The 27,263-nt window shown below is 49.7% G+C and overlaps 1 protein-coding gene across 3 annotated transcripts in view; it reads right to left on the reverse strand.

Annotated features, from left to right (window-relative positions):
• Positions 1 to 14,557: 14,557 nt before the first annotated feature.
• Positions 14,558 to 27,263, reverse strand: part of cfap58 (cilia and flagella associated protein 58) — a 48,762-nt gene continuing 36,056 nt past the window's right edge. For all 3 annotated transcript variants that reach the window (NM_001126070.1, XM_031905162.1, XM_031905163.1), the window contains 3 exon segments: positions 14,558 to 14,819; positions 15,312 to 15,445; positions 20,862 to 20,981. In NM_001126070.1, the coding sequence (NP_001119542.1) occupies positions 14,708 to 14,819; positions 15,312 to 15,445; positions 20,862 to 20,981 (366 nt within the window). In that variant the 3' untranslated portion in view covers positions 14,558 to 14,707.

Below are 27,263 nucleotides of genomic sequence, written 5' to 3' on the forward strand. Positions count from 1 at the left end.
TGGGAATGTGATACGGGACCTTAGATTGTTAAGCTCACTGGGGCAGGGCTGATGGAATGTGTATAGGAACCTTAGATGTAAGCTCACTGGGGCAGGGACTGAATGGAAACTGATCAGGGACCGTTAGATTGTAAGCCTCACTGGGGCAGGGATTGATGGGATTGTGATGGGACCTTAGATTGTGAAGCGCAAGTGGGGCAGCGGGTGATGGGAATGGGAATAGGGCATTAGATTGTCCAGCTCACTGGGGCAGGGGCTGATGGGAATGTGAAGGGACTTAGAATTGTAGCTTCACTGGGCAGGGATGATGGGAAATGGATAGGGACCTAGATTGTAAGCTACTGGGAGCGGGCGTGATGGAATGTGATAGGGACCTTAGATTGTAAGCTCACTGGGGCAGGGACTGATTGGGAATTGTGATAGGGACGCTTAATGTAGTACATGCGGGGCAGGGGCTGATGGGAATGTGATAGGGACGCTTAGATTGTTAAGCTCACTGGTGGCCGGGACTGATGGGAAACTGATGGCGACTTAGAATTGTAACTCACTGGGCAGGGATTGCATGGGATTGGTGATAGGGACCTTAGATGTGCTCACTGGGGCAGTGGCTGATGGGAAATGGGAATAGGGACCTTAGATTGGTAAGCCACTGGGGCAGGGGCTGATGGGAATGGGATAGGGACTTAGCATTGTAAGCTCACTGGGGCAGGGACTGATGGGAATGTGATAGGACCTTAGATGTAAGCTCACTGGGCAAGGGGCTCGATGGGAAAATGTGAATAGGGACTTAGATTGTAACTACTGGGGCGGGACTGATGGGAAACTGATAGGGAACATTAGATTGTAAGCTCACTGGGCAGGGATTGATCGGGATTGTGATAGGGACTTGATTTGTAAGCTCACTGGGGCAGGGGCTCGAATGGGATGGGATAGGACCATTAGATTGGTAAGCTCACTGGGGCAGGGCTGATTGGGTAATGTGATAGGGGACGCTTAGATTGTATCAGCTCACTGGGGGCAGGGACTGATGGGAATGGCATAGGGACTTTAGATTGGTAATGCTCACTGGGGCAGGGCTGATGGGAATGTGATAGGACGATTAGATTGTAAGCGTCACTTGGGGCAGGGACTGGGATGGGTAATGTGATAGGGCTTAGATTGTAAGCCTCACTGGGGCAGGGGGCTGATGGAATGTGAATAGGGACCTTAGATTGTAAGCCACTGGGGAGGGCTGATGGGAATGTGGGAAATAGGACCTTAGACTTGTAAAGCTCACTGGGCAAGGGAACTGATGGGTAATGGGATAGGGACCTTGAGATTGGTAAGCTCACTGGGGCAGGGACTGATGGAAATGGGATGGGACCTTAGATTGTAGCTCACTGGGGAGGGCTGATGGGAATGGGAAATAGGACCTGAGATTGTAAGCTCACGACTGGGGCAGCGGGCTGATGGGAATGGAATGGGAACATTAGATTTGTGAAGCTCACTGGGCCAGGGACTCGATGGGAAATGGAAAATGGGACCTTAGATTGTAAGCTCACTGGGGCAGGGGCTGATGGGATTGGGAAGGGCATTGATGTAAAAGCTACTGGGGCATGGACTGATCGGGAATGTGATAGGGACCTTAGATTGATAAGCTCACTGGGTGCAGGACTGATGGGAATGGGATAGGGACTTAGATTGTAAGCCACTGGGGAGGGACTGATGGGAATGGGATATGGGAAACCTTAGATTGTAAGCTCAACTGGGGCATGGGGCTGAAATGGGGATCGGGATAGGGACTTAGATTGTAAGCTCACTGGGGCAGGGAACTGATGGGAATGTGATAGGCCTTAGATTGTAAGCTCACTGGGGCAGGACTGAAATGGGAATGGGATTGGGGACCTTAAGATTGTAAGCTCACTGGGCAAAGGGGCTGATGGGAATGGGATGGGACCTTGATTGTGCTCACTGGGGGCATGGGACTGATGGGAATGTGATAGGGACCTGTCTAGATTGTAAGCTCACTGGGGCAAGGGGCTGATGGGAATGTGAAATAAGGGACTTTGATTGTAAAGCTCACTGGGGCAGGGACTGATGGGAAACTGATAGGACCTTAGATGTAAGCTCACTGGGGCAGGGGCTGATGGGAATGGTGATAGGGACTTAGATTGTAAGCTACTGGGGCAGGGGGCTGATGGGAATGTGATAGGGACCTTAGATTGTAGCTCACTGGGGCGGGATTGATGGGATTTGTGATAAGGGACATAGATTGTAGCTCACTGGGCACGGGGCTGATGGGTGAATGGGATAGGGACCTTAAGTTGTATAGCTCACTGGCAGGGCCGTGAGTGGAATGTGATAGGGATTAGATTGTAAGCTCACTGGGGCAGGGACTGATGGGTAAGGGATAGGGACCTGTAAGATTGTAAGCTCCTGGGCAGGGTAACTAGGAATGGGATGGGACCCTTAGATTGTAAGCTCACTGGCAGGGGATTGTGGGAATGTGAATTAGGGACCTTAGATTGTAAGCTACTGGGGCAGGGACTGATGGGAATGTGATAGGGACCTTAGATTGGTAAGCTCATGGGGCAGGGGCTGATGGGAATGTGATAGGACTCTTAATTTGTAAGCTCACTCGGGCAGGGGCTGATGGAATGGATAGGGACCTTAGATTTAAGCTCACTGGGGCAGGGACTATGGGAATGGGATATGGACCTTAGATGTAAGCTCACTGGGGCAGGGACTGATGGGAATTGGGATAGGGACTTAGATTGGTAACTCACTGGGGCAGGGGTGATGGGAATTGGGATAGGGCACCTTAGATTGTAAGCTCACTGGGGCAGGGGGCTGATGGAATGGGATAGGGACATTAGATGTACTCACTGGGCTCAGGCGACTGGATGGAAGGGATAAGGGACCTTAGACTGTAAGCTCACTGGGCAGTGGGCTGATGGAATGTATGGTGAACCGTTAGATTGGAAGCTCCTGGGGCAGGGACGATGGGAATTGTGAATAGGGACCTAGATTGTAAGCTCACTGGGCGGGACTGATGGGAAATGGGATAGGGACCTTAGATTGTAAGCTCACTGGGGCAGGGAACTGATGGGACTGGGATACGGGACCTTTAGATTGTAAGCTCACTGGGCAGGGATATATTATCGAGTACAGTAGTTGCCCTGTGGGGCTCTTTGTGCCATAGTGGGGGCATGATGAGGCAGTAAAGTGACTCCCCATGGCCATAAATTCCAGAGAAAGTCTCTTTCTGGCGCTTGCTGAATATAAATCTCCTTTCTGTTGCGCGCCGGGGGTTCTTCTCTCCTGAAATTGTTTCTCATCTGCCGCCAATTCCCGGTACTTATCTGCCTCTCATGTCGGCCCCAATCTGTTTCTCCTGTCGGTGCAGTTACAGTCGGGGGATGAGCGGCGGCGGCAGAAGGCGCTTTACCGCTGATCGAAATTAGCTTTCATTACCCATCTTGTGAGAGGGAGTCTGTGATTGGAGCCTGAGTGATGGGGGGGGGTTTCTACCTGATTATTATCCTATTGCCCGAAATGGTGGGGGCCAACTGGTCTCCATAAGCCAGTTCTGCGTCACGTCATAGGCAGTTCTGCCGTCACTCCATGGCCCAGTTCTACCTTCATCTCCATAGGCCCAGTTCTGCCGTCACTCCATAGGCAGTTGCGTCGACTCATAGGCCCAGTTCTGGCCTTCACTCATATGGCAGTTCTGCCGTCATCCAGTAGCCAGTTCTGCTTCATCCATAGGGCCAGTTCTCAGCGTCACTTCCAAGTAGGCCGTTCTGCCTTCACTCATAGGCCAGTCTGCCTCACTCCATAGGCAGTTTTGCGTCACTCATAGGCCAGTCTGCCGTCACTCATAGGCCAGTTCTGCCTCACTGCATATGGCCAGTTCTAACGTCACTCCATAGGCCAGTTCTGCCGTCACTCCATAGGCCAGTTCTACCTTCACTCCACCTAGGCCAGTTCTGCCTCACTCCATAGGCCCAGTTCTATCTTCACTCCATAGGCGCCGGTTTCTTGCGTCAACTCATAGCCAGTTTCTGCGTCATTGCCATAGGCCAGTTCTGGCTTCACGATCCATCGCCAGTTCTGCCGTCACTCCATAGGCAGTTCTGCCTTCACTTCACATAGGCCAGTTCTCCCGTCATTCCATGGCCAGTTCTGCTCACTCATAGCCCGAGTTCCTGCCTTCACTCCATCGGAGTTCTGGCCGGTCACACCCATAGGCCAGTTCTGCCGTCACTCATAGGCCAGTTCTGCCTTGCACTCCATAGGCCAGTCTACCGTACTCCATAGGCCAGTTCTGCTTCAACTCAGTAGCCAGTTCTGCTTCACTCCATAGTGCCAGTTCTACCGTCACTGCCATAGGCCAGTTCTTGCCTTCACTCATACGGCCAGTTCTACCGTCACTCATAGGCCAGTTCTGCTTCATCATACGGCAAGTTCTAGCTCGTCCTCATAGCCAGTTCTGCTTCACTCCATAGGCAGTTCTGCTTCAGCTCCATAGGCCAGTTTCCTGCCGTCACTACCATAGGCCAGTTTCTGCTTCCACTCAATAGGCCAGTTTCTGCCGGTCACTCATAGGCCAGTTCTGCTTAACTCATAGGCCAGTTCTGCCTTCACGTTCATAGGTCCAGTTCTACCGTCACTCCCATAGGCAGTTCTACCGTCACTTCCATAGGCCAGTTTCTGCGTCACTCCATTAGGCCAGTTCTGCCTTCTACTCCAATAAGGCAGTCTGCCTTCACTCATAGGCCATGATTCTGCTTCACTCCATAGGCCAGTTCTACCTCCCTCCATAGCCGTTCTGCCTTCACTCCACTACGGCCAAGTTCTACGTCACTCCATAGGCAGTATCTGCTTCACTCCTAGGCAGTTTCTGCCTTCCTCCATAGGCCAGTTCTTGCGTCACTCCATAGGCAGTTCTGCCTTATCCATGGCCCAGTTCTGCGTCAGCTCAATAGGCCAGTTCTCCTCTCCGCAAGGCCAGTCTGCTTCCCTCCCATGGCCAGCTTTCTACCGTCACTCCATATGGCAGTTCTACGTCACTGCCATAGCCATTCTGCTTCACTCCATAGGCCCAGTTCTACGTCACTCCTAGGGCCAGTTTTCTGCCTTCACTCCGCATAGGCCAGTTCTGCTTCACTCCCTGAGGCAGTTCTACCGTTCACTCCATAGGCCGTTCTGCCTTCCAATCATAGGCCAGTTCTAACGCGTCACTATTTCATAGGCAGTTCTGCTTCACTCCATAGGCCAGTTCGTGCTTCACTCCATAGGCAGTTCTGCCGTCACTCATAGGCCAGTTTCTGCCTTCACTCATAGGCCAGTTTCTGCCGTCATTCCATAGCCAGTTTCTGCCGTCACTTACATAGGCCAGGTTCTGCTTCTCTCCATAGGCCAGTTCTGCCTCATCCATAGGCCCAGTTCTGCGTCATCCCATAGGCAGTTCTACCGCTCTCTCCATAGCCAGTTCTGCCTTTCACTCCATACCCTTCTAACTGTCACTCCATAGGCCAGTTCTGCCTTCACTCCATAGGCCAGTTCTACCGTCACTCCATAGGCCAGTTCTGCCTTCACTCCATAGGCCAGTTCTGCCTTCACTCCATAGGCCAGTTCTGCCGTCACTCCATAGGCCAGTTCTGCCTTCACTCCATAGGCCAGTTCTGCCGTCACTCCATAGGCCAGTTCTGCCTTCACTCCATAGGCCAGTTCTGCCTTCACTCCATAGGCCAGTTCTACCGTACTCATAGGCCAGTCTACCGTCATCCATAGGCCCGTTCTGCCGTAAATCCAATAGGCCAGTTCTGCCTTCACTCCATAGGGCGCAGTTCTGCTTCACCCATAGGCCAGTTTCTGCTTCACTCATAGGCAGTTCTGCTTCACTCCATAGGCCAGTGTCTACCGTCACTCCATAGGCCGTTCTAAAATACCGTCCTCATAGGCCAGTTCTGCCTTCACTCCATAGGCCAGTTCTGCCTTCACTCCATAGGCCAGTTCTGCCTTCACTCCATAGGCCAGTTCTGCCTTCACTCCATAGGCCAGTTCTACCGTCACTCCATAGGCCAGTTCTACCGTCACTCCAATAGCCATTTCTGCCTCACTCCATAGGCCAGTTACCGTCACTCGCCAAAGGCCAGTTCTGCTTCACTCCATAGGCCAGTCTGCCTTCCCCTCCATGGCCAGTTCTACGTCACTCATAGGCAAGTTTCTTGCCTTCACTCCATAGGCCAGTTCTGCCGTCACTCTTCCAGTAGCCAAGTATCTGCTCTTACTCATAGGCCATTCTGACCTTCACTCCTAGGCAGTTTCTGCCGTCTCATATGGCCAGTTTTTGCCTTCACTCCATAGGCCAGTTCTGCGTCACTCCATTAGCCCAGTTCTGCGTCAACCCAAGGCAGTTCTGCCGTCAACTCCATAGGCCCGTTTGCCTCACTCCTAGGCCAAGGTTCTACGTCACTCCATAGGCCAGTTCTAAGCCCTTCACTCCATAGCCATTCGCCATCACTTATAGGCCAATTCTGCTCACTCTATAGGCCGTTTTTACTGTCACTCAGCAATTCCATCACTCATTGCCAATTCTGCCATCACTCTAAGGCCCAGTTTTTGCTGTCGACTCTCACATTTGCCTTCACTTCATTGGCCATTCTGCATCACTGGCTATAGCCAGTTTTGCTGTTACTCAGTTTTTGCCATTCACTCAATTGGCCAATTTTCCATCACTCTATAGCGTGTTTGCTGTCACTCAGATTTGCCTTCACTCATTGGCAATTCTGCATCACTCTATAGCCATTTTGCTGTCACTCCACTTTCCGTCAACTTCATTGGCCAATTTCTGCCATCCATTACTATAGGCCAGTTTTTGCTGTCATCAGTTTGCGTCACTTCATTGGCCAATTCCTGCTTCACTCTATAGGCCTGTTTTGCTGTCCTCAGCAATGTCCATCACTCCATTGGCCAATTCTGCCATCACTCTATAGTCCAGTTTTGCTGTCACTCAGCAATTCCATCAAATACATTGCCAATTTGCCTCACTCTATACGGAGTTTTGCTGTTCACTCAACTTTTCCGTCCACTTCATTGCCAATTCTGCCATCACTCTAAGGCAGTTTTGCTGTCACTCAGTTTTGCCGTCACCTTCCATTGGCCAATTCTGCAACACTGCTATAGGCCAGTTTCTTGCTGTCACTACCAGTTTTGCCGTCACTTTATGGCCAATTCTGCCATCACTCCTCTATAGGCCAGTTTTGCTGTTCACTCACATTCCATCACTACCATTGGCCAATCTCGCATCACTCTATAGGCCAGTTTGCTGTCACTCAGCTTTGCGTCACTTCTGGCTCAATTCTGCCTTCAACTAATAGGCCTGTTTTTGCGTCACTCAGTTTTGGTCCGTCACTCATTGCAATTCTGCATCCGACTCTATAGGCCACTTTTTTGCGTCACTCGATTTGCATCATTCATTGCCAATTCGCCATCATCATAGGCCAGCTTTGCTTAAAACTCAGCTTTGCCGTCACTTCCAACTTGGCCAATTCCTTCACTCTATAGGCCAGTTTGTGCTGTCCTTCAGCTTTGCGTCACTTCATCTGGCCAAGTTCTGGCTTCACTCTATTAGGGCCTGTTTGCTGTCATCAGTTTGGCCGTCACTCCATTGGCCAATTCTGCCATACTCTATAGGCCACTTTTTTGCTGTCACTAGAGTTTGCCAATCCACTTCATTGGCCAATTCTGCCATCATATTCTAATAGGCCAGTTTTTGCTGTCAGCGTCAGATTTTGCCGTCACTCGTCATTGCGCCAAACTGCCATCACTCAAAAAAAAAAAACCAAAAAAATATAGGCCGTTTGCTGTCATCAGTTTTTGCCTTCACTCCATTGGCCAATTCTGCCTTCACTCTATAGGCCCTGTTTTTCCTGTCACTCATGTTTTGCCTTCATCCATTGGCCATTCTGCCATCACTCTATAGGGCCTGTTTTGCTTGTCACTCAGTTTTCCCAATCACTCCATTGGGCCAATTTCTGCCATCACTCTATAGGCCAGTTTTTTGCTGTCACTCAGTTTGCTGTCACTCCATTGGCCAAATTCTAGCCAAACTCTTGGCCAGTTTTGCTGTACCTCAAGTTTTGCCTTCACTCCATGGCCATTCTGCCATCACTCTATAGGCCAGTTTTGGCGCTCACTCAGTTTTGCCGCACATCATTGCCAATTCTGCTCATTATAGGCCGTTTTGCTGTACTACATTTTGCCTTCACTCCATTGGCCAATTCTGCCATCACTCTATAGGCCAGTTTTGCTGTCACTCAGTTTTGCCATCACTCCATTGGCCAATTCTGCCATCACTCTATAGGCCAGTTTTGCTGTCACTCAGTTTTCCCATCACTCCATTGGCCAATTCTGCCATCACTCTATAGGCCAGTTTTGCTGTCACTCAGATTTGCCATCACTTCATTGGCCAATTCTGCCATCACTCTATAGGCCAGTTTTGCTGTCACTCAGTTTTGCCGTCACTTCATTGGCCAATTCTGCCATCACTCTATAGGCCAGTTTTGCTGTCACTCAGCTTTGCCTTCACTCCATTGGCCAATTCTGCCATCACTCTATAGGCCAGTTTTGCTGTCACTCAGCAATTCCGTCACTTCCTTTGGCAATTCTGCCATCACTCTATAGGCCAGTTTTGCTGTCACTCAGTTTTGCCTTCACTTCATTGGCCAATTCTTCCATACTCATGGCCAGCTTTGAGTCATTCTGCTTTTCCCTTTACTTCATTGGCCAATTCTGCCATCACTCTATAGGCCAGGTCTCAGTGCAGGTCATAGTAGCATTGCTGCCTTCAGCCTCCTTACTTGCAGATACTGGGTGATTTCTAAGGCTCATGGGATGGGTGGGTCTGTGTTAGTTATGTGTAACTGTCACTGTGTCTGTCCCTTTCCCTGCACTGCTGGTTCTGACTCCTGATACAACTCCCCAATATCCATTCATCCTCTCTAACTGGGTTTTATGTTAGATGTAAATGTTCACGTGTCTGTCCCTTGCCCTGTCCCTGCACTGGCTGGTTCTGACATTCCTGATACAACTCCCAATATCATTCATTCCTCATTCTCACTGGGTTTATAGTTACTGTGTAAGGACTGTCACCTGTCCTGTCCCTTTCCCTCCCTGCACTGCTGGTTCGACTCCTGATACAACTCCCCAAGTACCCATTCCTTCCTTCCATTCTTCTACTGGGTTATATAGTCATGTGTAATTCACTGTTGTCCTTGTCCCTTCCCTGCACTGCTGGTTCTGACTCTGATACAACTCCCCAATACCCATTCATTCCTCATTCTCACTGGGGGTTGTATAGTTATTGTGCTGACTGCACTGTGTTCGTCCTTTCCCTTCCCTGCACTGCTGGTTCTGAACCCTGATAAAATCCCCATACCATTCATCCTCATTCTCACTGGTTTATAGTTATGTGTAACTGTCACTGTGTCTGTCCCTTTCCCTCCGCTGCATCTGGTTCTGACTCCTGATACACACTCCCCAATATCCATTCATGCCTCATTCTCACATGGGTATAGTTATGTGTAATAGTGTCATGTGTTTGACTCCTGATACAACTGTTCATGTGTCTCCCTGTCCTCTGTCCCATTTGCACTGTGCTGCCTTCCCTGCCTTTGACTCCTGATACAACTCCCCATTGATATAAACTCATTTCATTCTTTCTGAAACTATTCTCCCGACTCTGGGTTTATAGTTTGTGGTAACTGTCACTGTGTCTGTCCTTTCCCTTCCCTGCACTGCGGTGCTGACTCCTGATACAACTCCCAATTCCATTTCATGTCCTCATTCTCAATGGGTTTTATAGTTAGGTGTAACTGTCACTGGTGTCTGTCCTTCCTTTCCTGCACTTGCTGGTTCTGACTCCTGACTACAGACTCCCCATATCATTCTCCATCATTTCACTGGGTTATAGTTATGTGTAACTGTCACTGTGTCTGCCTTTCCTCTTCCTGCATGCTGGGATTCTGACTCCTTGATTACAACTCCCAATATCCATTCATTCTCATTCTCACTGGGTTTATATATTATGCTGTTAACTGTCACTGTGTCTGTACCTTCCCTTCCCTGCACTGCTGGTTCTGACTCCTGATACAATCCCCCAATATCCATTCATCCCTCATTCTCACTGGATTTATAGGTATGTGTAACTGTCATGTGTCTGTCCTTTCCCTTCCTGCACTGCTGGTTTCTGACTCCTGATTACAACTCCCCAATACCCATTCAGTTCCTCTTCTCCTGGCGTTTTTATAGGTTATGTGGAACTGTCACTGTTGTCTGTCACACTTTCCCTTTCTTGCACTGCTGGGTTCTGAACGCTGATACAACTCCCCATACCCATTCATCCCTTCATTTCTCACTGAGGGTTTATAGTTATGTGTAACTGTCACTGTGTCTGTACCCTTTCCTTCCTGCACTTTGCTGGTTTTGACTCCTGATTACAACTCCCAATTATCCATTCATCCCGATTTCTAACTGGGTTATGTTATGTGTAACTGTCACTGTGTCTTGTCCCTTTTCCCTCCTGCACTGCTGGTCTGACTCTTGATAAACTCCCCAATACATCATTCCTTTTCATTCTCATGGAGTTTATAGTTGATGTGTACTGTCACTGTGTCTGTCCCTTTCTCTTCCCTGCACTGCTGGTTTCTGACTCCTGATACAAACTCCCCAATATCCATCTTTCCTCATTCTACTGAGGCTTTATAGTTATGTGTACTGTCACTGTGTCTGTCCCTTTCCTGCCCTTGCACGTTGATGAGTTCTGATCCTGATAAAACTCCCCATATCCATTCATCCTCATTCTCACTGGGTTTAGTTTGTGTACTGTCACTGTGTCTGTCCCTTTCCCTCCCTGCACGCTGGTTCTGACTCTTATACAACTTCCCCAATATTCCATTTCATCCCTCATTCTAACTGGGTTGTATATTATGTGTAACTGTCACTGTGTCTGTCCTTTCCCTTCCTGCACTGCTGCGTACTATTGACTCTGATGACAACTCCCAATGACCATTCATTCCTCATTCTCACTGGGTTTATAGTATGGTAAACTGTCACTGTGCTCTGTCCCTTATTCCCTTCCCTGCACTGCTTGGTTCTGACTCCTGATACAACTCCCCAATATCCATTCATTCCTCATTCTCACTGGGTTTATAGGTATGTGTACTGTCACTCGTGTTGTTCCCTTTTCCCTTCCCTGCACTGCGCGTTCTGACTCGGATACAACTCCCAATTTTACCCATTCATGCCTCATTCTCACTGGGTTTATAGTTATGTGTAACTGTCACTGTGTCTGTCCCTTTCCCTTCTTCTGCACTGGTGGTTCTGGACTCCTATACAACTCCCCAATACATTCATTCCTCATTCTCACTGCGGTTTATGTTATTGTGTAACTGTCACTAGTGTCTGTCTCTTTCCTTCCCTGCCACTGCTGGTTCTGACTCCTGGATACACTCCCCATATCAGTTTAGCCGCCATTAGAAGTCAAAATGGAGATATCGGCTCTTCCTGACTTGGCTACAAGGACAAGTCCTTATCCAACCGCAAATTAGAAAGTCCCAGGATGTTTGTTGTTGCGAAGGGCATATTCTGAGTGGACAGCATAAGTGGCCTATGAGTTCATTTATTAGTATTTGCGTCTTTTTTCAGTTTTTGTCAGAGCTCTCAGTTTTGAGTTTCAGCAATTATCTTGTTGTAGGGGTCCAATTTACTATTGTAACCAGGGACGGGTATGAATGATGAGGAAGGTATATGATAGGGGAGGGGACCTGAAAGAAAGTAGGAATAAAAAGTAACATAACAATTAAAACTGGGAGCCTTCACAGAGCATAGGGTTTGGCTGCGGGGTCGTGACCCCATTTGAAAGCTGCAAAGAAGAGTCAGAAGGCAAAATATTTCAAAAAAACTTAAATATAACAAATATAAATAATGAGACCAATGAGAAAAGTTGTTAGAATTGGCTGTTGTATACATATATGTGAAAGTTACCCTGAGGGGAGCTCCCCTTTTAAAACCCCTATCAGTGTTTGGTTCCACAAATACCTGGTGGGATTCCTTTATTATTAATTATCACCATTGTGCTGGGGGGAGGTTTCTCCCTGGGGGGGGAGGTTTGGCCCCTGGGGGGGAGGTTGGCCCCCGGGGGGGGAGGTTTTGGCCCGTGAGAGGGAGGTTTGCCCGGGGGGGAGGTTGGTCCGGGGGGCAGAAGGTTTGGCCCGGGGGGGAGGTTTGCCCCCGGGGGGGAGGGTTGGCCCCGGGGGGGAGGTTTGGCTCGGGGGGGTTGGCCGGGGGGGAGTTTGGGCCCGGGGGGGGGGAGGTTTGGCTCGGGGGGGGAGGTTTGGCCCGGAGGGAGGTTTGGCTCGGGGGGGGAGTTTGGCCCGGGGGGGGGGGGGTTTGGACCGGGGGGGGAGGTTTGCTCCGGGGGGGGGTTTGGCCCGGGGGGGGAGGTTTGGCTCGGGGGGGGAGGTTTGGCCCCGGGGGGGGGAGGTTTGGCTCCGGGGGGGGGGAGAGGTTTGGCCCCGGGGGGGGATTCCCAGTGGCTGCTTATTTAGTTCCTGTGCTTTTCCCCAGGCTGAATGGGATCTTATTGGCGTTTAGTAAATCGACCCCCTTTTATAAGATCCCGGGGCATTATTGGGTCTGGACAAGGACCAGTAGAGGGACCCAGTGACGGCAGAACTATATTCTCAAAATCAGCTCATTATTCTGCAGAACTGGTGTCAGTTCCGACTCCTGCTCATACAATAACCATCTGGTACTGAGCCCCCCCTGCCCAAGATATCCCTGTATGAGCCGGAACCAGCTGGGGACTCATTTGGGTCACAATCCTGAGACACAAGAAGGTTCTGGCTCTTTGTGGGCCAGCGCTGAGTGTTACCCTGTCAGGGGGCAAATTCAATTCATTCGGTTTCTAGCAGGGGCAGAATTACAGAGGGGGCCCAGAAGGTATAGGGGGCTTAATTAAGATATATATGGGTAATGGCCAACCTCTGGGCACCATCGGGGCCCTAAAATGACTTCGGGGGTGGGGCCCAGTACAATCTAGTGACGCCATTGGTTATTAAAGAATGTTACTTTTTTACCAAAATCCCACATTCTTTTGCCTCCCAGAGAGGATGATGGGAGTAGAGAGAGAATATCAGGCAAATAAAAGCCATTGTTGGTTAAGTTCCCCTTTAAAGCCCAGTAATTGGGTTTCATTCCCATTCGAGCTCCTAATGAACCCCCCCATTTAGAGTTAATTCCGTGTCACTATTAACCCTTTCATGTTCAGCCTTACCGTAATGCCCGGCACCCTGGGGGTTAATGATGGGCCCCAGAATGATAATAATGGGCACAATAAGAGGCGGGGCAATAACACCCCCCCCCCCCGCTGGCACAATGGGAGAAAATGTAATTGCTTTCAGACTGTTGGCACAACAGGCAGCGCGGGGGGGCCCTCGCCCAATGGGGTCTCACTCTGTGATAATTTGATTTCTTGCCTTGGATGATTAACCGTTTGAGGGGAGGCAGATAATACCGGGGATGCTGGGAGTAAAGCTGCCCCCCAGGCGGCCGATTCCTACATTAATCAAGCTGGAAGCTTATTGGCCGAACACTGGATTCCCCAGTGGTTACTGATCCGGGCTTTAGGCCCCCACTGGCAATCTGTGGGTCTGGCAAATGCCTGGGGGGGCTGTAAGGGCCATTGTCAGTCACTTTTCATTGGTCAACCCAATCAGCCGTTTGGTGGGCGGGACAGAGATCCACTAAAAACAGTGCCATTACCCATGTATGGGCAGCTTAAGCCCCACCCCCAACTAGCCTGGACCCTGAGCTTACACTCTAAGGTCCCATTCCCATCAGCCCCTGCCCCAGTGAGCTTACAATCTAAGGTCCCTATCCCATTCCCATCAGCCTGCCCCAGTGAGCTTACAATCTAAGGTCCCTATCCCATTCCCATCAGTCTCTGCCCCAGTGAGCTTACAATCTAAGGTCCCTATCCATCAGTCCCTGCCCCAGTGAGCTTACAATCTAAGGTCCCTATTCCCATCAGCCCCTGCCCCAGTGAAGCTTACAATCTAAGGTCCCTATCACATTCCCATCAGCCCTGCCCCAGTGAGCTTACAATCTAAGGTCCCTATCCCATCAGTCCCTGCCCCAGTGATCTTACAATCTAAGGTCCCTATCACATTCCCATCAGCCCTGCCCCAGTGAGCTTACAATCTAAGGTCCCTATCCCATTCCCATCAGCCCCTGCCCCAGTGAGCTTACACTAATGTCCCATCCCATTCCCATCAGTCCCTGCCCCAGTGAGCTTACAATCTAAGGTCCCTATCCCATTCCCATCAGTCCCTGCCCCAGTGAGCTTACAACCTAAGGTCCCAATCCATTCCCATCAGTCCCTGCCCCAGTGAGCTTACACTCTACGGTCCTTATGGGGGATTTAGCCCAATAAGGTTGCACTCTATGGCACCCTGCCTGATTGGCAGCAGCAAACAAACTGCGGAAAAGGACCGGAGGGCCACAGCTCCTGTATGGAAGAGGAACGCCATTTATTTAGCAAATAAAGGGGAACACAAACAATTAGAACGCAAGTCCTGGGGCACAGAGTGGGCGGATCTCATTCCCAGAAGTCACATGATAAAGTGAAGTGGAACAAACAGAGAAATGGGGGGGGTGGTATTTAGGCTGATACCCTGGGGGCGTGGCTGAGTGGGAACCCTCCTCCGGTGAATCGCGGCCCCTCCAGATGCTGCTGCTGTAGGAAAGTGTCGGCCACGCCTCTCTCCTTCTCCCTAGGGGCAAACAAGGGGTAATTAGTGGGGATCAGGAATGGGCCCAGCAGCACCCCATAATGCCCCCCCAGGAATAACCTGTTGCTATGGTTAAATACATGTGTATCTGCCGGCTTTGTTCCAGGGAAGGCGCCCACATAAATATGGATGCTCCTGTAGGGTTCATTAATCTCTGCTAATTAAGCACGGGAAGCGCAGGGAAAGCAGATGTTTGCTGATTGCGTTCGGCTGATTCTGGAAAAGTTTTAAATAAACTTTGGAGTTTGTAGGGCAGCATTCACTAAGGAGCGCCAAATCCAGCTGCAACTGCATGACATCACCCGGGGCCCCAGGGAATGCTGGGAGTTGTAGTAATACTAGGGAAAGCTGAACTATTCATCTCATTCTGGCAGTGGGGGTGGAGCCATCCCTACCCATGTGCTGGTTGCTGCCCAATGGGGCCTCATACAATACAGTAAGGCTGTGGGGGGGGGGGGGTCCCCCAAGTCCTACCTGGCCTGCTGCTCCCTCCGTTTCTGGGTCAGGTATTTCTTCTTCATGTTCTGCAGCTCATTGGCCAATCGCTCGATCTCGTACTTGTGCTCCTGGTTCTGGGACTCGTACATGTTCAGCTCGGCGGAGAGAGCCTGGGGGACGGTAGGGAATTGTTACTGAGGCACAGCAGGTCCCAAGAGCTTACTATCTACAGGAGGATCCACATAGAAAGTTCTGACCCAAAATAACTGGTACTGATGGGGTTATACTGACCAATAAGAGAAGGAATTTCTTGCTCAGTAAAATAATGGAAACTATTCAGTACCCAGTGAGTATTCCGATCCCTATTCAGTACCCAGTGAGTATTCCGATCCCTATTCAGTACCCAGTGAGTATTCCGATCCCTATTCAGTACCCAGTGAGTATTCCGATCCCTATTCAGTACCCAGTGAGTATTCCGATCCCTATTCGGTACCTAGTGAGTATTCCGATCCCTATTCAGTACCCAGTGAGTATTCCGATCCCTATTCGGTACCAAGTGAGTTTTCCCATCCCTATTCAGTACAAAGTGAGTATTCCGATCCCTATTCAGTACCCAGTGAGTATTCGATCCCTATTCAGTACCCAGTGAGTATTCCGATCCCTATTCAGTACCCAGTGAGTATTCCGATCCCTATTCGGTACCCAGTGAGTATTCCGATCCCTATTCAGTACAAAGTGAGTATTCCGATCCCTATTCAGTACCCAGGGAGTATTCCGATCCCTATTCCGGTTACCCAGTGAGTATTTCCGATCCCTATTCAGTACCCAGTGAGTATTCCGATCCCTATTCAGTACCCAGTGAGTATTCCGATCCCTATTCAGTACCCAGTGAGTATGCGATCCCTATTCAGTACCCAGTGAGTATTCCGATCCCTATTCAGTACCCAGTGAGTATTCCGATCCCTATTCGGTACCCAGTGAGTATTCCCATCCCTATTCAGTACAAGTGTATTCCGATCCCTATTCAGTACCCAGTGAGTATTCCGATCCCTATTCAGTACCCAGTGAGTATTCCGATCCCTATTCAGTACCCAGTGAGTATTCCGATCCCTATTCAGTACCCAGTGAGTATTCCGATCCCTATTCGGTACCTAGTGAGTATTCCCATCCCTATTCAGTACCCAGTGAGTATTCCGATCCCTATTCAGTACCCAGTGAGTATTCCGATCCCTATTCAGTACCCAGTGAGTATTCCGATCCCTATTCGGTACCTAGTGAGTATTCCCATCCCTATTCAGTACCCAGTGAGTATTCTGATCCCTATTCGGTACCTAGTGAGTATTCCCATCCCTATTCAGTACAAAGTGAGTATTCCGATCCCTATTCAGTACCCAGTGAGTATTCCGATCCCTATTCAGTACCCAGTGAGTATTCCGATCCCTATTCAGTACCCGGTGAGTATTCCGATCCCTATTCAGTACCCAGTGAGTATTCCCATCCCTATTCAGTACCCAGTGAGTATTCCCATCCCTACTCAGTACCCAGTGAGTATTCCCATCCCTATTCAGTACCCAGTGAGTATTCCCATCCCTACTCAGTACCCAGTGAGTATTCCCATCCCTATTCAGTACCCAGTGAGTATTCCGATCCCTATTCAGTACCCAGTGAGTATTCCGATCCCTATTCGGTACCCAGTGAGTATTCATCCCTATTCAGTACCCAGTGAGTATTCCCATCCCTATTCAGTACCCAGTGAGTATTCCGATCCCTATTCAGTACCCAGTGAGTATTCCGATCCCTACTCAGTACCCAGTGAGTATTCCGATCCCTATTCAGTACCCAGTGAGTATTCCGATCCCTACTCAGTACCCAGTGAGTATTCCGATCCCTATTCAGTACCCAGTGAGTATTCCCATCCCTATTCAGTACCCAGTGAGTATTCTGATCCCTATTCGGTACCTAGTGAGTATTCCCATCCCTATTCAGTACAAAGTGAGTATTCCGATCCCTATTCAGTACCCAGTGAGTATTCCGATCCCTATTCAGTACCCAGTGAGTATTCCGATCCCTATTCAGTACCCAGTGAGTATTCCGATCCCTATTCAGTACCCAGTGAGTATTCCGATCCCTATTCAGTACCCAGTGAGTATTCCGATCCCTATTCAGTACCCAGTGAGTATTCCGATCCCTATTCAGTACCCAGTGAGTATTCCGATCCCTATTCGGTACCTAGTGAGTATTCCCATCCCTATTCAGTACCCAGTGAGTATTCTGATCCCTATTCGGTACCTAGTGAGTATTCCCATCCCTATTCAGTACCCAGTGAGTATTCCGATCCCTATTCGGTACCCAGTGAGTATTCCGATCCCTATTCGGTACCTAGTGAGTATTCCCATCCCTATTCAGTACCCAGTGAGTATTCCGATCCCTATTCAGTACCCAGTGAGTATTCCGATCCCTATTCGGTACCCAGTGAGTATTCCGATCCCTATTCAGTACCCAGTGAGTATTCCGATCCCTATTCAGTACCCAGTGAGTATTCCTCCATTCGGTACCTAGTGAGTATTCCCATCCTATTCAGTACCCAGTAGTATTCTGATCCCTATTCGGTAACCTAGTGAGTATTCCCATCCCTATTCAGTACCCAGTGAGTATTTCCGATCCCTATTCAGTACCCAGTGAGTATTCCGATCCCTATTCAGTACCCAGTGAGTATTCGATCCCTATTCAGTACCCAGTGAGTATTCCGAACCCTATTCAGTACCCAGTGAGTATTCCGATCCCTATTCAGTACAGTGAGTATTCCGATCCCTATTCAGTACCCAGTAAGTATTCCGATCCCTATTCAGTACCCAGTGAGTATTCCGATCCCTATTCAGTACCCAGTGAGTATTCTGATCCCTATTCGGGTACCCAGTGAGTATTCCCATCCCTATTCAGTACACCAGTGAGTATTTGATCCCTATTCGGTACCTAGTGAGTATTCCCATCCCTATTCAGTACAAAGTGAGTATTCCGATCCCTATTCAGTACCCAGTGAGTATTCCGATCCCTATTCAGTACCCAGTGAGTATTCCATCCCTATTCAGTACAGTGAGTATTCCGATCCCTATTCAGTACCCAGTGAGATTTCCATCCCTATTCAGTACCCAGTGAGTATTCCGAGCCCTATTCGGTACCTAGTGAGTATTCCCATCCCTATTCAGTACCCAGTTAGTATTCTGATCCCTATTCGGTACCTAGTGGTATTCCCATCCCTATTCAGTACAAAGTGAGTATTCCGATCCCTATTCAGTACCCAGTGAGTATTCCGATCCCTATTCAGTACCCAGTGAGTATTCCGATCCCTATTCAGTACCCAGTGAGTATTCCGATCCCTATTCAGTACCCAGTGAGTATTCCGATCCCTATTCAGTACCCAGTGAGTATTCCGATCCCTATTCAGTACCCAGTGAGTATTCCGATCCCTATTCATACCCAGTGAGTATTCCGATCCCTATTCGGTACTAGTGAGTATTCCCATCCCTATTCAGTACCCAGTGTGTGGTGTGTGTGGTGTTGATCCCTATTCGGGTACCTAGTGAGTATTCCCATCCCTATTCAGTACCCAGTGAGTATTCCGATCCCTATTCAGTACCCAGTGAGTATTCCGATCCTATTCGGTACCTAGTGAGTATTCCCATCCCTATTCAGTACCCAGTGAGTATTCCGATCCCTATTCAGTACCCAGTGAGTATTCCGATCCCTATTCAGTACCCAGTGAGTATTCCGATCCCTATTCAGTACCCAGTGAGTATTCCGATCCCTATTCAGTTACCAGTGAGTATTCCGATCCCTATTCAGTACTAGTGAGTATTCCCATCCCTATTCAGTACCCAGTGAGTATTCTGATCCCTATTCGTGTGTGGTGGGTACCAAGTGAGTATTCCCATCCCTATTCAGTACCCAGTGAGTATTCCGATCCCTATTCAGTACCCAGTGAGTATTCCGATCCCTATTCAGTACCCAGTGAGTATTCCGATCCCTATTCGGTACCCAGTGAGTATTCCCATCCCTATTCAGTACCCAGTGAGTATTCCGATCCCTATTCAGTACCCAGTGAGTATTCCGATCCCTATTCAGTACCCAGTGAGTATTCCGATCCCTATTCAGTACCCAGTGAGTATTCCGATCCTAGTTCGGTACCCAGTGAGTATTCCGATCCCTATTCAGTCTTAACCCAGTGAGTATTCCGATCCCTATTCAGTACCCAGTGAGTATTCCGATCCCTATTCAGTACCCAGTGAGTATTCCGATCCCTATTCAGTACCCAGTGAGTATTCCGATCCCTACTCAGTACCCAGTGAGTATTCCGATCCCTACTCAGTACCCAGTGAGTATTCCCATCCCTATTCAGTACAAAGTGAGTATTCCGATCCCTATTCAGTACCCAGTGAGTATTCCGATCCCTATTCGGTACCCAGTGAGTATTCCGATCCCTATTCGGTACCCAGTGAGTATTCCCATCCCTATTCAGTACCCAGTGAGTATTCCCATCCCTATTCAGTACCCAGTGAGTATTCCGATCCCTATTCAGTACAAAGTGAGTATTCCCATCCCTATTCAGTACCCAGTGAGTATTCCGATCCCTATTCAGTACAAAGTGAGTATTCCGATCCCTATTCGGTACCCAGTGAGTATTCCGATCCCTATTCGGTACAAAGTGAGTATTCCGATCCCTATTCGGTAACCCAGTGAGTATTCCCATCCCTATTCAGTACCCAGTGAGTATTCCGATCCCTATTCAGTACCCAGTGAGTATTCCGATCCCTATTCAGTACCCAGTGAGTATTCCGATCCCTAATTCAGTACCCAGTGAGTATTCCGATCCCTATTCGGTACCAGTGAGTATTCCGATCCCTATTCAGTACCCAGTGAGTATTCCGATCCCTTATTCAGTACAGTGAGTATTCCGATCCCTATTCAGTACCCAGTGAGTATTCAGATCCCTACTCAGTACCCAGTGAGTATTCCGATCCCTACTCAGTACCCAGTGAGTATTCCCATCCCTATTCAGTACCAGTGAGTATTCCGATCCCTATTCAGTACCCAGTGAGTATTCCGATCCCTATTCGGTACCCAGTGAGTATTCCGATCCCTATTCGGGGTACCCAGTGAGTATTCCCATCCCTATTCAGTACCCAGTGAGTATTCCCATCCCTATTCAGTACCCAGTGAGTATTCCGATCCCTATTCAGTACCCAGTGAGTATTCCGATCCCTATTCAGTACCCAGTGAGTATTCCGATCCCTATTCAGTACCCAGTGAGTATTCCGATCCCTATTCAGTACCCAGTGAGTATTCCGATCCCTATTCAGTACCCAGTGAGTATTCCGATCCCTAGTATTCCGATCCCTATTCGGTACCCAGTGAGTATTCCGATCCCTATTCGGTACCCAGTGAGTATTCCGATCCCTATTCAGTACCCAGTGAGTATTCCGATCCCTATTCAGTACCCAGTGAGTATTCCCATCCCTATTCAGTACCCAGTGAGTATTCTGATCCCTATTCAGTACCCAGTGAGTAGTTAGTTAGTAACCTCCCCACCTTTAGCTGTTTGGTCTTGTCCCTCAGGGTTTTCTGGTAGACCTGTAGCTGTTCTGCTGCCTCTGGGCCGGGCTGCCGCGCCAGGATGTGTTTCAGCTCCACGTACAGCTTCTCCTTCTCCTGCAAAAGGGAAAAGGCAATTATTAGCCCAATGGCCACAGTGGGGCCACAAGTACTTGTGCCCCGGCACGCTCTTCCATAGGCGAGTATATCTGGCTCCTACTCACTCTGTGACCCAGTGTTACACTCGCCCCATGCACGGGCACCAACTTCAGTGCCAGGGCTGCCATTAGTGATGTACAGGGGGTACTGAAGTAAGGGGCCCTGTGCCAAGGGGGGCCCAAGTGATGTAACAGTATGGCTGGCAAGAGGCACAGATGGGGGAGCATGGGTAGGTCAGGGAGTGACAGAGACAGCAGTAGAGAGTAACGATTTACTGTTACACTCACCTCTGAAGTGACTGCGCCCCTTGGGGAATGGAGTTGGGGGGCTGAGGGTACAAGGAATGTTTTATCAAGTGGGGAATGCAGTCCCCCATCTGTTCCCTGGGAACACAAACAGAATGTCTGTCTGTCTGTGCACCTATGTCTGTCTGTCTATGTGCCCCTATGTCTGTCTGTGCACCTATGTCTCTCTGTCTGTCTGTCTGTCTGTCTATGTGCCCCTATGTCTGTCTGTCTGTGTCTGTGCACCTATGTCTGTCTGTCTATGTGCCCCTATGTCTGTCTGTGCACCTATGTCTCTCTGTCTGTCTGTCTGTCTATGTGCCCCTATGTCTGTCTGTCTGTGTCTGTGCACCTATGTCTGTCTGTCTATGTGCCCCTATGTCTGTCTGTCTATGTGCCCCTATGTCTGTCTGTGCACCTATGTCTCTCTGTCTGTCTGTCTGTCTATGTGCCCCTATGTCTGTCTGTCTGTGTCTGTGCACCTATGTCTGTCTGTGCACCCCTATGTCTGTATGTCTGTCTGTGCACCCCTATGTCTGTATGTCTGTCTGTGCACCTATGTCTCTCTGTCTGTCTGTCTATGTGCCCCTATGTCTGTCTGTCTATGTCTGTGCCCCTATGTCTGTCTGTCTGTGTCTGTGCACCTATGTCTGTCTGTGCACCCCTATGTCTGTATGTCTGTCTGTGCACCCCTATGTCTGTATGTCTGTCTGTGCACCTATGTCTCTCTGTCTGTCTGTCTATGTGCCCCTATGTCTGTCTGTGCACCTATGTCTCTCTGTCTGTCTGTCTATGTGCCCCTATGTCTGTCTGTCTATGTCTGTGCCCCTATGTCTGTTTGTCTATGTCTGTGCACCCCTATGTCTGTATGTCTGTGTCTGTGCACCTATGTCTCTCTGTCTGTCTATGTGCCCCTATGTCTGTCTGTCTGTGTCTGTGCACCTATGTCTGTCTATGTCTGTCTGTCTATGTCTGTGTCTCTCTGTCTGTCTATGTCTGTGCACCTATGTCTGTCTGTGTCTCTCTGTCTATGTGCCCCTATGTCTGTCTGTCTATGTCTGTGCACCTATGTGTGTCTATCTGTCTATGCCTGTGCATGTCTGTCTGTGTCTCTCTGTCTATGTGTGCCTATGTCTGTCTGTCTGTCTATGTCTGTGTCCCTATGTCTGTGTCTCTCTGTCTGTCTGTCTATGTGCATCTATGTCTGTCTGTCTATGTCTGTGCACCTATGTCTGTCTGTCTGTTTGTGTCTGTCTATGTCTGTGTGTCTCTGTCTGTCTATGTCTGTGCACCTATGTCTGTCTGTGTCTCTCTGTCTATGTGCCCCTATGTCTGTCTGTCTATGTCTGTGCACCTATGTCTGTCTGTCTGTCTATGTCTGTGCACCTATGTCTGTCTGTGTCTCTCTGTCTGTCTGTCTATGTGTGCCTATGTCTGTCTGTCTGTCTATGTCTGTGTCCCTATGTCTGTGTCTCTCTGTCTGTCTGTCTATGTGCACCTATGTCTGTCTGTCTGTCTATGTCTGTGCCCCTATGTCTGTCTATGTCTGTGCACCTATGTCTGTCTGTCTGCTTGTGTCTGTCTATGTCTGTCTCTCTCTGTCTGTCTGTCTATGTGCACCTATGTCTGTCTGTCTATGTCTGTCTATGTCTGTGCCCCTATGTCTGTCTATGTCTGTGCACCTATGTCTGTCTGTCTGCTCGTGTCTGTCTATGTCTGTGTGTCTCTGTCTGTCTATGTGTGGCTATATCTGTCTGTCTGTCTGTCTAGGGTCTCTCAATCTATGTATGTACACCTATGTCTGTCTGGGTCTCTCTGTCTATCTATGTGCCCCTATGTTTGTCTGTCTGTCTGTGTCTGTGCACCAATGTCTGTCTAGGGTCTCTCAATCTATCTATCTATCTATCTATCTATCTATGTGCACCTATGTCTGTCTGGGTCTCTCTGTCTATCTATGTGCCCCTATGTCTGTCTGTCTGTCTATGTCTGTGCCCCTATGTCTGTCTGTCTGTCTGTGTCTGTGCACCTATGTCTGTCTGGGTCTCTCTGTCTATCTATGTGCCTCTATGTCTGTCTGTCTGTCTATGTCTGTGCCCCTATGTCTGTCTGTGCCCCTATGTCTGTCTATGTCTGTGCGCTTGTGTCTGTCTGTCTTTCTATCAGTGGTATAACTTGGTTGCGCTGGGCCCCCCTGCAAAGTAATGTTTTGAAGGAGCCTGGCATTAACAGTCCCACCTCTGCTGCTCTGTAAAAAAAAAAAAGGTAGAAGAGGGGCCGGGGAGGGGGGACTTTCATACGACAAACCCCATGGTCCAGGCCCTCCTTTTGCCTGGGCCCCCCCACGCTGTATAGGTAGTTACACCACTGCTTTCTATGTCTGTCTATGTCTATAAGTGTCTGTCTGTGTCTGTGTGTGTATGAGGAGGGGAAGGAGTGTTGCTGAGAGCTGGAGAGGGAATGAGGGGGAAGGCGAGGCCGAAGGTTGGGGCTAAGGTGGCCGCGTGCTGCACAGACAGAGAATGGAGGCAATTAGAGAGCGACTGCTCGTTACCCTGCCTGTTAATTGCTCACAAAGCCAAAGGCCTTTCTAGGAAGGAACACAAAGGCTTCCCATAGAGAGAAGCAACAATAGCGCCAATGTAACGCCGCAGAGAAGGGGGTGACCTGCAGGGGGGGCCGGATTGGGGCAGACGGAGAATAATGGGGGACCTGGCAAGAGGGAGAAGCCTTAAAGGGCACGGGGGGCCGTGTCGGTGTGTTTGGTACAAAGCTCCCTGAGCTGAATGGCAGGGGGGCCAGGGCAGCACAATACAGCGTGTTTACAGAGTCAGGCCTCGGGGCGGGGGGCTCATTCTGTCACACAAACATACACACAAATGGGCTCGCAAGGAGGAATAAACATCGGCCACCGCTCCCGTGCCAGCCAATGAGTGATGGCTTTGTGCACATTTCCCCTTTAAACTGTGTGCCCAGGCGGTGCAGGCGGCCCTGGCGCGGCTGATAATCACTCAATAGGCCACTCTGGGGCTCTGATTAAAGAGCTGCTGTATTTTATTTTGCCTTCGATTTAATAAGAACGAATTCGTCAGGTTTCTTGGCAGGCGAAGGGGTGTTCAGTCCCGATCAACAATGAAACATCTTGTGTGCGGCACAATCATACGGCAACCAGGGCCTGCGGGGGGCGGCTGCTCGGGGGGCTCCAGAGACTGTTACTGGGAGTTATGGGGCCTGCGGGGGGCGGCTGCTCGGGGGGCTCCAGAGACTGTTACTGGGAGTTATGGGGCCTGCGGGGGGCGGCTGCTCGGGGGGCTCCAGAGACTGTTACTGGGAGTTATGGGGCCTGCGGGGGGCGGCTGCTCGGGGGGCTCCAGAGACTGTTACTGGGAGTTATGGGGCCTGCGGGGGGCGGCTGCTCGGGGGGCTCCAGAGACTGTTACTGGGAGTTATGGGGCCTGCGGGGGCGGCTGCTCGGGGGGCTCCAGAGACTGTTACTGGGAGTTATGGGGCCTGCGGGGGGCAGCTGCTCGGGGGGCTCCAGAGACTGTTACTGGGAGTTATGGGGCCTGCGGGGGGCGGCTGCTCGGGGGCTCCAGAGACTGTTACTGGGAGTTATGGGGCCTGCGGGGGGTGGCTGCTCGGGGGGCTCCAGAGACTGTTACTGGGAGTTATGGGGCCTGCGGGGGGCACTGCTCGGGGGGCTCCAGAGACTGTTACTGGGAGTTGGGGGGAGAGGGGCAACGGTCACACTAGATGCACTGATTCCTGAGAACCCCCACTTTCTGGGTTTATTTATTTACAATTTTACAGAATAGATTTGATTGAAAGGAGTCTCTGCAGCAGCTGTGAGATTTCTACATTTAGTGGGTCCCACTGAGCGGCAGATCTATGTGTTGGGCAAGATGGAGACAGTAGGACAAGATGGAGACAGTAGGACAAGATGGAGACAGTAGGGCAAGATGGAGTCAGTAGGACAAGATGGAGACAGTAGGACAAGATGGAGACAGTAGGACAAGATGGAGACAGTAGGGCAAGATGGAGACAGTAGGGCAAGATGGAGACAGTAGGGCAAGATGGAGACAGTAGGACAAGATGGAGACAGTAGGACAAGATGGAGACAGTAGGCAAGATGGAGACAGTAGGGCAAGATGGAGACAGTAGGGGCAAGATGGAGACAGTAGGGCAAGATGGAGACAGTAGGGCAAGATGGAGACAGTAGGGCAAGATGGAGACAGTAGGACAAGATGGAGACAGTAGGGCAAGATGGAGACAGTAGGGCAAGATGGAGACAGTAGGGCAAGTTGGAGACAGTAGGGCAAGATGGAGACAGTAGGGCAAGATGGAGACAGTAGGGCAAGATGGAGACAGTAGGACAAGATGGAGAACAGTAGGGCAAGATGGAGACAGTAGGGCAAGATGGAGACAGTAGGGCAAGATGGAGACAGTAGGGCAAGATGGAGACAGTAGGGCAAGATGGAGACAGTAGGGCAAGATGGGACAGTAGGACAAGATGGAGACAGTAGGACAAGATGGAGACAGTAGGGCAAGATGGAGACAGTAGGGCAAGATGGAGACAGTAGGGCAAGATGGAGACAGTAGGGCAAGTTGGAGACAGTAGGGCAAGATGGAGACAGTAGGGCAAGATGGAGACAGTAGGGCAAGATGGAGACAGTAGGACAAGATGGAGACAGTAGGGCAAGACTGTAAGCTCCACTGGGACAGGGTCTGATTTAATGAGCCTCTCTATAATGGGCTGTATAATATATTGGTGCTATATAAAGCTTTAGGGGTAAATACCCAATAAATGAACAGAATAAATTTCCCATTATCAGGGAGACTGCTGTGGCCCCTGGTCAGGAAACAATGGGCCACACAAGTGTCAGGATAAGGGGGTCTCGTTCCCTTACTAATTCCTGATGGGAACCTGCAGGGGCTGCCGCTCACTGGCCAATGACAAGCTGAGGCATCGGAGAGATTTAGGCGATGGCAGAATATCAGAATATATGGGCCGGCTTCCTGGGAAGGAACTGGCCACACGCTCTGCTGGGATTACGCTGGGAACACAGAAGCTTTTAATAAAGTTTATGACTTGGTCATTTTCTGAGCTGCATCCTAAAGCCCTGAGTTGGCAGGGGCCGAGCCCTTGGGCAGCAATAAAACAGAATTCACTCAATTTGGGGCAGATTTCTAATGGTAAAGGGTAAGTTAACCTTTAAATGAACTGCTGCAAATATTGCTTACGTCTTGCACTTTGCAAATGGTCACCTTTGTTTCTCTGTCTTTCCTTTACCTTTCTGTTCTATTTCTCTCTCAGCTGTAAGTGTGGGGTAACTAGCACCGGGGGCATGGGGCCCTTTTACCCCTTCTACTTTTATCAGTTACAGAAAGGGACAGAGACACATAACTATAAACCCAGTGAGAATGAGGAATGAATGGATATTGGGGAGTTGTATCAGGAGTCAGAACCAGCAGTGCAGGGAAGGGAAAGGGACAGACACAGTGACAGTTACACATAACTATAAACCCAGTGAGAATGAGGGATGAATGGATATTGGGGAGTTGTATCAGGAGTCAGAACCAGCAGTGCAGGGAAGGGAAAGGGACAGACACAGTGACAGTTACACATAACTATAAACCCAGTGAGAATGAGGAATGAATGGATATTGGGGAGTTGTATCAGGAGTCAGAACCAGCAGTGCAGGGAAGGGAAAGGGACAGACACAGTGACAGTTACACATAACTATAAACCCAGTGAGAATGAGGAATGAATGGGTATTGGGGAGTTGTATCAGGAGTCAGAACCAGCAGTGCAGGGAAGGGAAAGGGACAGACACAGTGACAGTTACACATAACTATAAACCCAGTGAGAATGAGGAATGAATGGGTATTGGGGAGTTGTATCAGGAGTCAGAACCAGCAGTGCAGGGAAGGGAAAGGGACAGACACAGTGACAGTTACA

This window comes from Xenopus tropicalis, chromosome 7, assembly GCF_000004195.4.
Source record: "Xenopus tropicalis strain Nigerian chromosome 7, UCB_Xtro_10.0, whole genome shotgun sequence".
In the NCBI taxonomy this organism is placed as follows: domain Eukaryota; kingdom Metazoa; phylum Chordata; class Amphibia; order Anura; family Pipidae; genus Xenopus; species Xenopus tropicalis.